Source organism: Anarrhichthys ocellatus, unplaced genomic scaffold (assembly GCF_004355925.1).
Source record: "Anarrhichthys ocellatus isolate YVR2014 unplaced genomic scaffold, GSC_Weel_1.0 scaffold7, whole genome shotgun sequence".
Classification (NCBI taxonomy): domain Eukaryota; kingdom Metazoa; phylum Chordata; class Actinopteri; order Perciformes; family Anarhichadidae; genus Anarrhichthys; species Anarrhichthys ocellatus.
In genome coordinates this window covers 2353447-2365023 of record NW_022280037.1, presented here as the reverse complement: position 1 = coordinate 2365023, position 11577 = coordinate 2353447, and the positions used below count along the sequence as shown (strand labels likewise).

At 43.3% G+C, this 11577-nt stretch overlaps 1 protein-coding gene across 14 annotated transcripts in view; it reads right to left on the bottom strand.

The window, feature by feature from the left end:
• The window catches only part of LOC116383692 (ryanodine receptor 3), a 93045-nt gene that overhangs the window by 53580 nt on the left and 27888 nt on the right, over nt 1-11577 (bottom strand). For all 14 annotated transcript variants that reach the window (XM_031847717.1, XM_031847720.1, XM_031847723.1 and 11 more), the window contains 12 exons: nt 10992-11091; nt 10337-10430; nt 9399-9473; nt 8605-8761; nt 7814-7978; nt 7281-7402; nt 6206-6386; nt 5112-5247; nt 3877-3972; nt 3432-3550; nt 1818-1951; nt 184-425 (listed from right to left, as the gene is read on the bottom strand). In XM_031847717.1, the coding sequence (XP_031703577.1) occupies nt 184-425; nt 1818-1951; nt 3432-3550; nt 3877-3972; nt 5112-5247; nt 6206-6386; nt 7281-7402; nt 7814-7978; nt 8605-8761; nt 9399-9473; nt 10337-10430; nt 10992-11091 (1621 nt within the window). The remainder of the gene's footprint in view (nt 1-183; nt 426-1817; nt 1952-3431; nt 3551-3876; nt 3973-5111; nt 5248-6205; nt 6387-7280; nt 7403-7813; nt 7979-8604; nt 8762-9398; nt 9474-10336; nt 10431-10991; nt 11092-11577) is intronic.

The following is an 11577-nucleotide window of genomic DNA, read 5'->3' as shown; positions in this document are numbered from 1 at the left end:
CAAACTTGTACACAAAGTAACACACACTCTGGGCAAGGAGATCAGAACACCCTGCAGGGGAACTGATCCCGTCTAGACACAACCTGGCTCTAGCCCAGTGTTACCACTTATCTTTAATACAATAGTTTATCATGATATGAGCTGAGTTACACACATAAACTGAATCTTATTCCTCCCACTGACCTGACCAGAGATGGAGTCCATCAAACCCGTACGAGTAGAGGTCATCTCCCACTCCATTGCCTCCCCATCCCTCTCCTCCTCCAGGGTAGGGAGCGTAGCCTTTAGCGTTGGCCCAGCCCACCCTCAGGTGGGAGGGCTCGCTGGTCACAAAGTGGTCCACCTGGTCAATCATCAGCTCGTAATACCACTTCTTATACTGAGCCGAGCCCTCGCTCACCCCCAGGAAGATGTTCGGTCTCATGCTGGCAATGAAGTTAAACATACAATAATTAGTTATCCCTCAGAGGCAGTGACATATTCTCAGATATGCTTATATTAATTTGCAATATCTTATTTTCGTTCTGACAAAAGTCTGCCCATAGGACAAGATAATTAAATTTGCCTCTAATGTGTTTGGTTCAGGAAGTTCTTTTAAAGTGTTGATATCTTAAAGCGAGGTAGCACAACGCAGATCACTTTACAAGTGTCAAGAAAATGATCCAAAGAGATTTGTTAGATTAAATCTCAATTCAAATGACCTCACCCTGATGAGCAAAAACGCTACATCAGGCAAAATGCTTCCTTTCATTGGACAAAGACAAAACGTTGAAGGAGATCATAGGGTATTTAAAGGCGAAGTTCAATCTCTGGGCGCCTCGCTGCCCAATCTATCGCGTCAATGTTGAGCATATATGGTCCACAGTCCAATTTAAAGAACACGTTTTGAAGTCTACATGGTTTATGCTCAACATGTTTTAGATGTGTAACCTGTACACTCAATTACACGGTCCATAGACTAGAAGGCTGAATGTACACACATCCACAATAAGATGGTCGGGACTCTGGAACCGGATCCACCAGCTGTTAGTGTCATCAAACGTAACCCTAATTGTAACATGTGAGTATAAGTAGAGATTTACTCATCACTAAATTAAACTGAGTAGCACCAAAAAAAAACAAGTTTTACATAAAAATCACTTACTAAATATTTACACTAAAAATCTAACAAAGCTAACGTTGGCTTGCTATTAAGTGACCCGTTTAGACTGAAGAGTAAAACAAGTAATGACACATCTGACCTGTCACTTTATCAAAACTCTGTTATAATGATTTAAACTGTGAAATATCCATACAAATAACACATTGTGCTCTAAAATCCAAAATGTTGTGCCAACAAATAAATGTAGCTAATTTATCATAATCTAATCTAAGCTGCATGAATAATGCTAACTCTGAAACCCATGCATATTCAAATAAAACATGCAGTACCAGTACCCACATTTTAAAAAGATATATTAGGAATAGGAATACATATACTGGACAATTTACCTAAAACTATAGTATTTTGAAGGTACTTACAGCTTGTAAGTAACTTGACTGTGACTTCCTGTTTATAGAGATAATTGTTTTGATTGGAGGTCTTAATTGACTAAGATGCTCTTTAGGTTTTAATGGTTTAATAATTTAGTAATTATTTTGAAAGTACACCAATCACAGACTCAGACTTTATTCACTTGGTAACAACATTAGATTTTAGTTCCTTATTTCTAACCATTGCATTTGCAAATGCAATTTTGAAATGTAGATTACTTTTTCTTTTTTTTTTGTAAAGCATGATGTTGAACGGAGACATGGTGAGTGGACGGCTTTCTAACCTCTGGACATCATTGACCAGCTGGGTTTGCAGCAGCAGATCTCTCTTGGGCAGCAAGTGATCACAGATTAGGTTCTGATTGGTCCGCACAGCCACCCCGTTACACACACACAGCGAGCAGAGCACATCCAGAATCTAAAAAAGAAAGTGGAGGCAGCAGGGAGAAAAATAAGTACGAACATTGAGAGCAAGTGTCCCTATTAAACCCTGGATATGAATCTATACCTCTCCAGAAAAGACTTATTATTTTTGTCACTTATCACTGTCCAGGTTGCTGCTCTAGGGACAGGCTCTTTCCATGTAACCACTGCATAATTACTCAGAGATGCTTATTGGGGGCAAAAACATGTCCAATAATATCCCTTTGATGTTAGCTTAACAAAGCCGTAGAATTAAATGGGCTGTGAAGTCCAGCCAAGGGCGACAGGCCAGAGCACCTACGCTTCATCATTGGCCCCTTTCTCCTGCTTCCAGAGCTAAATTATACATTCCGGCTGATTTATGACCCTGGCCAGCTGACTGCCTGCTCCCGATCTCATTTCACTGTTAACCTGATTGAATCATGATGGGCACACACTACAACCAAACCTCCTTGAGCCTTCTGTCAACGATGGAAGCTTGAATACTGGTGTATGGAAAGCACAATGAATTAATAGCTAAAGACAAGAAGAGGTGACAAAGAGGCCCAAAGGGAACTGTTATGGGAATGAATGTGCATCCAGTGAAGCATTGTAGTGTGCCTAATGAGGAAAAAACTGGATAGGGCGGATGCGCGATAAATAGGCACTTAAGGTTGTTGTTGTGTGCTCTCTCGCTTGACTAAAGGTTTCTGACGACATCCGAAGTTACTGAAGATATTTCAGTGTATCTCACAGAAAAAAAAGTTAGACATTTTAGAAAATACACTAATTTGCTGTCTTGCCGAGATTTAGATGAGAAGATCAATAAAACTCTCACGCCTTTACCTAAAAATTTAGCTGATGTCAGCATCCAGTTAGCTTAGCTTCTTAGCTTTACAGAAACCGGGGGGGGGGGGGAGAGACAGCAAGCCTGGCTTCTCTCCAAATTAGGCAACAAAATCACCCCAGCAGCACCTCTTAAACTCACAAATGAACACATTGTATCTCATTTGTTTAATCTGTACAACAAACAATGTGTATAAACAACAATTTGCCGTTTAATGAGGAGGTATATGCCGGACGATATCTTGGTCAGCAGCAGTTGCCAAGCAACCAGCAGAGAATCCGGGAAGCTACTGCTCTTGGCCAAGATGTACTGTAAGTGCAAGTAGACAGATTTTGTAACCCTTGCTCAGAGCTAAAATAGCAAATTACCAATCTTTCCTGTCGTTATGCTAAGCTAATTGGCTGTGGGCTCCAGCTACGTATTTACCTTAGTCAAACTATTCCTTAAAGAATATATCTCATTGTTTTATTACCTTATTCCAATTTAAGTTTCTTTTCACGAAGACCTTTATGTTCCACTTGAGTTCATTCAACATTCTTCTTGTACCTCAAACCACACAATACACAATAATGGAGCCCAGATGTGTCATTGTCTTGTATCACAGCAAAGATAGTGCCTCAGAACACTTGAAGCTCTACTAGCCGCTCACCTTGTGGTTGCGTCCGTGCTTGTAAAGTAAAGATATGATGGACTTGATGTGTCCTCGCTGGATTATGTTGAGGGCCTCGGGGCTCTCAATTAGAATGCAGTGCAGAACCTCCAGAATGCCTGCACAGCCACAAATTCATCAATTAGTTAACAGCCGCTGAAGAGAGAGAGACACACCAGAGGACACGCGTCAGAGAGCTATCCAGTCTGCAATCGATTAACAGGAAACACGGTTCACACAGTGCTGCTTGTACCTGTATCTTTTCTAAGCATGCAGTGTCATCTTTTAACAATTTTTAAGACGGATGTCCCCGTCGAGTAGTGCTGCATTGCCATTAAAGGAATTGGATAGCTTTGTGACGTCTGTCTGACAGAGGAAATGCAAGCTATTTCACAATGCCGTTTCACTGGAGGCTCAGTATGGGTGAGGAAGACAACGAGCATACCTGAAGAAGACTCCAGTCTCTCCAGCTTGCTAACCAGCCAGTCCAAGTTGTTGGAGAACTGGGTGCAGTTGTTTCTGTTCCCTCTAATTAACGCAGCTGTAGGTTACAAGGAATGTAAGCATGAGTCAAATATTAAAAGGAAAGAAAACTGCGTTTTTGTTCAAAGGGATTTGATGGATCTCCGTCAGTGCAACAGCAAAAACAATGATACCCAAAGGTGGAAACCTTAAATCCATGCTGAAAGCCAAGAAAGGTTTGACACCTTTATACATGTTAATCTGGAAGATGCCTAAGATAGACGGAGGGAATGACACAAGGAGAGAAAAGACATAAACACAAGCTGACAAGCACACCCACATTATGTCCCATCAACAACAACAAAAAAGACAGGGTCATCCAACGCAGACAGACAGAGAAGAAAGGAGGGAGGCGTCCCAAATCCACTTAGTGCTGCGCCGGAGCAGGTGTGTGAAGGCGGGAACGGGGAAAGAGAGAGACGTGGCTGGAACACTAATATCAGCCAGGAGGGGAGATCTGTGTAAATGAGAGTGTGAAGAACACACTGAGAGGGCAGAGGGGATAAACAATCTCTTCATAGGAATGTGACATATCCAAATCGTTACATGGAAGGAAAACCATGCCTGCTCGCAAATGCATCTTTCATGCCACAACTGGTGCAAGAGGTCAAAGTGATTTTTCAAAAGGCACGACTGATGACATTGTGCTATAGGAACACAAAGAGCGCAGCAAGAACAAATAAACAAAACAGAAAGCAGCAAAGTGATGAGAATTGGTATTCAATGACTGAACAAAAAAAAAAAAAGATCTGGCCGATAGGGCTGTGTGTGTGTGTGTGTGTGTGGGTGGGTATGTGTGTGTTATAATGATTCTGCTCTGGAAGCACATCACATAAACTGGAAATCTCTTTTGGATGCAGTCTTTTCCCCTCAAAAATCTGTCTATATGCGTGAGTGTTAGAGATGAGTGTAAGTGCATGTGCGTTGCATGTCTGTGTGTAAATATGCAGCTGAATTCTAGCAACCTCAGAATTCGATCTTCCACTGCGAGGTGTCTATAAATGGTTGGTTAAATGCCAGGTCAGCACACTTCTTCATCACCATTGCAGCTACTTTATCTTCAAACGACGACTCTCGCCTCTGTGATTGATTACAGTAGGGGATCGGTGTGCGTTTGTACGTACGTGTGTGTGACGTTGTGGCGGACCGGCTTCTTACCCAGCAGCTCGTACAGCAGGTTGAGAATGTCTTTCCAAGCTGCTCCGGCCTCTGACCCCGCACACTCCCCGAAGTGGGCGGCACTGTTGTATACGTTGAGGCGATCGATACAGTTGGACACCAGAGTCAGCATGCCCTAAGAAATGCACAGTGATCCAACGAATGAACAGAGCATAACCACATTTTACAACATTCCCATTAAAATATAAATTGTATCAAAAGCAAGCTCATTAGTATGACAAGTTAATTTGGTGAGCTCTTTTACTGCAGCATTCAATTAGCCGACCATCCCGAATGCAGCTCTGTGGCTCTCTCCTGTCCCATTTAGTTGGCTGTGTCATGGTGATTTATACCACAGAGAAATATCCATAGTGATCAGATATGCTAAAAGTGTGCAGTAAAAAGACAAAATGGCAATTGCAGATGATTTATAATGCCAGGAAAAATCATGAGTCAGCTGTCTACAGTGACAAATTGACCTTCTATAAACGTAATATATTAGTCCAGGGACAGAGATATGCAGTTTTGGTTTATTATCATAGAAAGACAAGTAAATAAGAAGGAAGAGGAATTGCTGAAATATGCATAATTTGCCAATGTTGAAACCACCAGAAATGCACATACAGTATATTTCTGTTAACTCATTCACATTCATGCACGTTGGCTTGAGGATATGGTGACACATTGTTGTAGCGCGTGAAGTTTGGATAGTTGACATCATAGACACCCTCAGTATGGCAGCTGACATTTCGTAATTGATGAAAGCAATTTAGATCCTAGAGGCTTAGAAGAAAGCTTCAGTGCTCTGCTGCCAGAAAACTTATAACACCAAAAACTGCTGACACCCTTCAAATGCAATGCCTCCAAAAACAAGATGGCATTGAAACACACAACAAAGAATCAATTGCTTTAGCCTTTCACATAGTTTGTCTTTTGATAATTTGCTGCTTCTCTCTGCACACTCATGTGTTTGGTCACAAGTCAAACTCTTTACTCCAGGGGGGCTTTTAATATTTTGCTGCACTGCGGAACCGCCCACTGTGTTATTAATGGATATTTCATGAAGTATTGGTGTCCTTTATGGTGAAACTCACTTCCTGTTTGAATAGGTTCTGCCGGTTCTTGAGCGAGCGCAGCTTGATTTGCCTCTCTTCATGCTCCAGCTCAGCGTCAGGGAGCTGGAAATAGGTGATGAGGTCATTGAGGGTTTGGAGCACCTCTTCAACAGGCAGCGCGACCAGTGCCCAATTCTTAACACCCAGACAATCAAGGTCTCTGGGAGGGAGAGGGGGGGGGGGGGGGGGGCACAGAAATATCACCATATCACAAATAACCCGTCATTCAGACATGACAGCACTCCCCACTTACATTTGTGATCATGTATAGTTTTTTAATGCACTCTCATTCCTCAGAAACGCAATAACTTCCTGGTAAAAACACTCTAATTGGGAGGCTGATCAGACTTGTGAAGAGGCTGATGACTAACAAAATGTTTAGCCCACAGGTTCATCCATGCTGAAATGCTGATTTCCGCTGGCCTGCTAAAAATAGCTCCTGTCGTACGTGCGGGAGGGGTGTGCGGAGATGCATGTGTCACAGCCGCGGGGGAGGCTGACAGACTCTCACATGTTCCCGCTATGAGTGCCCCATGAGCCTGACCCAGGGGACAGTTTGATAACAAATAAGGGCAGTGGAAGCATCCACTTACGTGCTCCATGGCTCCCTTTTTCAGAGCTGGCAGTGCATAGACGCGACGCCGCTGCAATGTTTGCCATTGGAAACGCATGACTGCACCACTGAGTGAGCTGTCTGGGGCTTCAGCACCCCACTCAGTCAAAATTCACAGGCCCAGAGCTCAACTCTCCAATAGAATGCGTTTACAATCTGGAGGGACATTACATCCCTTCTGTGTCGACTGTTTGGGAGTCTGTGGGGCTTTGATATGTCTGGTCTTTAGATTTCGTCTGTACTTTGGTGATGTGGTGCAGCTGGGAACTCTTTGTTTTATCAGCTCTAAAAATCCCGCTCTACCATTATCAGGACATTTTGCAGACTACCATAACAGTGGCTCAAGACAAATGTGGACTGTAATTTGTTTTAATTGGGCAATTTGTGTGATCACGTCACTGCTTGCATTTGTGAGGAACAGCAGCGTCAATGCATTCATACCTGATGAATCGGTTAAAGAGTAACGTGGTGTTGCGGATGATCCGTGCGGCACGGGACTCCTCGTGTTGACAGCGCTGCAGGGTCAAACCGTCATCCATGTGACCTTCAGAATGTAGGCACGCCTTGAGAGGGCATGACAGGAAGAGAAAGACTGTGAGCCACTGTCATGAGACGATATAGGGAAAGAGGGGGAAAGGACCAAAAAAGGAATTTAATGGCGAGAAAGTGTCCAGCCATCGTCAGCCAGCACTGAGCCACTATGTCTGGAACGCAGGCGCTGACGATACAGGTTTTCTGGCTGTGTTTACATGGAGGACACATTGTCACGCACACCTCTATCACTTCTGCAACAATAGCTAAGGGACAATTTAGTTGAGGCAAGGGTATGAACTAATATGAACAATAATCTTAACTCAATCAACTCATAATAATCCGCTCCAAAGAATCTCATTTATTTATTATTTCGCTTTGTTTTTGTATCCGCTTTGCATCTGAAGACAGAACGGCGTGTGCTTGTGTTTGTCTCCGCTCACTCGTCTCTTGAGGGGACCCAGACGGGCAGATTTGACATCAGGTGCCTGGTAGGAGAGCCAGAGTCCCGTCGCCACGTGCATGATGAAGCAAAGCGAGTCCCCGTATTTAATCTCCGCCACCCCCATGCCCTCGATGTCCCGCTTGGGGCTCTGCTCCAGCTTCTCCTGCACAGGGGAGGAGAAAATGAACAAAACGATCAGTGTGGAACTCATGAGCGCGCTGGCACAATACAAAACATGTGCACATTCAGACACGATGCATGCAGATCTCTGCTTTATCAACCACCGACCAAATGTCAGATGAATCTGCTGTTTATGGCTCAATCCATCACAGTAAGATGATTTTAATGGTTTTGCTAGGATCAGATATGAATGCAACCCATAATCGACATGAGGCGTTAGTGATACATGATAATAAATGCTTTAAATCCACATTGGAAGTGTCACTAATTGGCTCCTAATCGCTGGCCATATCTAAAAACTCCTTTACACAGTGTGAAGCTAAATGGACTGTTCAGTCAGATTCGGCAAGTTCAGTTAAATTAACCTCTACGGTGTAATGTCACTGGTCCAATCATTTTCATTGTCCTTGGAAAAACTGGTGATTTTCCAGTCCAAGGGGAGTGGGTTCATTTGTAAAGGTTTAGAGGGGATCTTTTGTAACTTCTTTCCAGTGATGTTTAATGAGGAAGTGGTTGATCCCATGTGACACAAGTCACCTTGAGGAACAGCAGGGAGTCAAGGGAATACATGCTGTGCCCTTGTATCTGTGTGCGTACGTGTGTCCTAACCTTAGAGGCTCTGAAGCAGAAGGCGGTGGCTATGGTGTCGGACCTCTCCCGATCCTGCAGCACCAACCCCCTATCCTCAGTCAGGGCCAAGTAGTGACCGGTGGTCAGGTGCCGCAGTCTGTAGGGCTGGCCCCAGCGGATGTGGCTCCCACTCCAGCTGTCATTGTCACACCCACACATTAAAATGAAGCACACATGCAAAGATACAAGGAGAAAAAGGTGCATTTCATAAGCCCTGGAAGCCTAATATCTGCTAATTAGTTGATCTAAACATTGCCGCCAGCTGTTAATTATCTAGCATGCCATGCGGTGGAACAATTAGATATAATTATTAAAATAATAGCAGCTGAACACATTTCTCTGATTACGCACTTTGTTTCTCGTCAGGGAATTTAAATCAAACCAGGGTCAAAAACAAGGTCGATGTGACAAATATCATATTTGACACAGGATTTGAGATGGAAAAAGGAAAGGCTGCATCCCTGTGAGGATGTGACGTAGCCAGGATCAAAGAGTTGACAGAGAAAGAGAGAGCAAGAGAAGGAAAGTGAGGGAGGGAGATAGAGGAATAAAAAGAGAGAGAGGCCAGAGTGCAGCAGTAAATCCAAGGTAGGGAGAAGGAGGAAAGGACAAATGGATGTAGAAAGAAAAAATAGAAAGAGGAAACGGCAGATACAAAGACACAGGTGGAATGTAGAACTATGAGAATGATGGAAAACAAAAAAAGAATAAAATAGGTAGTGAGAAACGGGAAGGAAAGAAATAAATAACAGATAACGTAAAACACTACCCACCTGATTCGGAGCGGCTCCAGCCTCCACAAGGACCTGGCCTTGGCGCCGGCTTTACCCGTCTCATAGTTGACTATCCTGGGGATGCCAGAGAAGCATGAGTGGGTTGTCTGTCTTGTCTGTGTCTTGACGCTTTAAATGTCTAGCCACCACTGATACTGTCAAGGTCATTCATCCTGGCTTAGAAGAACACCATCTCTTTACTGTCATTTGTCGCGCTGATATTCATCAGGAAGATGTATTTATGTGTACACATACACACTGCATTTACTCTGCCGACTACAGAATCACATCCTTCAAACAGAGACAGGTGTGCCCTGATAACCCACAGCTTCACTGTCTATCAGTGATATGGCCGACTGGGTCAAAAGACAAAATGAATCGCTCATCAGCCCCCGCTGACAGTTCGGAGTGTGTTTAATCTGCCACAGAAAAATTTGAAACCTCTAAACAGCTTGCTCCTTCTTTTGAATGTCAAGGACAACAGTAGGGGAAAAGCCAAAGCGGGAAAATCATATCTAATCCTGCCTCCACATTCACCGTGCTCTGTTCTAAAAATAGACACCATGTGTATATGAGCATTTGTGCCCAGGAGGAACACACATCTCCTGGCACCTGGCTGAATGTGAATGGGCCTTGCCCGCTGTCTTGACCCACTTTGAGCCCAGTGTGCCATTTTTTTCTGCGGCCTACCTCATCTGTGTTGGCAACAAGCAGCTATACCGTAGATAAAAATAGCACAGCAGCCATTTTGGCTCCCCGGAGAGCCGAGTGTAAGCTGGTCAGAAGCATTTTTATGAAGCGAGGTGGCAGCTGAGGGACCATTAGGTGAATCGCAGGTCAGTTAGCTACTTGTGTGCTACATAACTGCTTTGCCGTCACTAAAGGGTGACCCTTAATGCTGCAGTGTAATCTAGTTCAGCATTAGCAGTGTTTCGCACCTCTGCTGCTCTTCACTCTGGTCTGATCCTGGGATGGCCACTACCTCGTCATGTCCATGGAACAGCCGCATCACATGACCACCCAACAGGTAGCCTATTGGAAGAGGAAGTACAGGAGAGAGAGATTTAGATATGGACACTCTAGATATTTTGTTTTTCTGTTTTGTTGCTGTTTTTGCTACCACTGTGAATGCTAGTCATCTCGTAGATGTAATTTGGAAAGACAAACTATCTAAATCATAAAAAATGTTGTACAAATTTAGGTGGCAGTTTATTTAGGTTCTCAATAACGATCCAATCCGATTAGGGCAAACATTGGCTATTCCGACATGACAAGGAGTTTTCCACAAATGAAATATCACAAAAACAGTAAAAACAAGATTATTTTTAATATTCATTAAATTCTGAAACACAGAAAAGTCTTATGAATGTTTGGGGGTCTATCCTTGACCAATTAGTGAAAACTTGCACTATCCCCATCTTGAGATATATTTACTAATTGACATTTATCCGATAGCCTACATCCACTCCTTTTTATGTATGTATGCCTGTCTTCTTTCCTTCTTTCTTATGTTTAACCATACGTATGTGTGTGTGTGTGTGTGTGTGTGTGTGTGTGGGGGGTGGAGGATGGGGTTGTGTGTGTAGTTTCTACCTTCTTCTATGTTGCTACCAGAGCAGATGGGATGGACGTTCCACAGGGTTTGCATGAAGGAAGCATCCACCTGGATGTTGCCACTGGAGATGGATAAGTGCTGCAGGAAAGAGAAGGAAAGATTTCATGCTTCAACAACAGTGACAGGACATGGGCTGAACATTTGTATTGTTTAACCTGCATGGTGCTACTTATCTGGTCCACAGAATAAAATGATTTAACACATTGAAACTGTCAGAATAAGATTACAATAAAAACATTTAAATGAAATAAAACTTTAGAGGATAAGCCAATAGCAAACAAATGTGGGTTCTATGGGAAGATCAACACTGGATTTCTGATATATAAATTAAACTATTCATTCAACATCAAATGTGATGTTGTCTTTTCAGGCAGAGTTCAGCTTAAGTATGAAACTCTCTGTAATCATCCACAAGAAAAGTCTGGTTTATCATTGAGTGATGAGGGAACCATGAACATGACAGACAGATGCCTTGATTGTTCATGTCATCTGGGGGGCTGTTGTGCTGTGTGTGTGTGTGTGTGTGTGTGTGTGTGTGTGTGTGTGAGCACGCAGCTGTGTCCT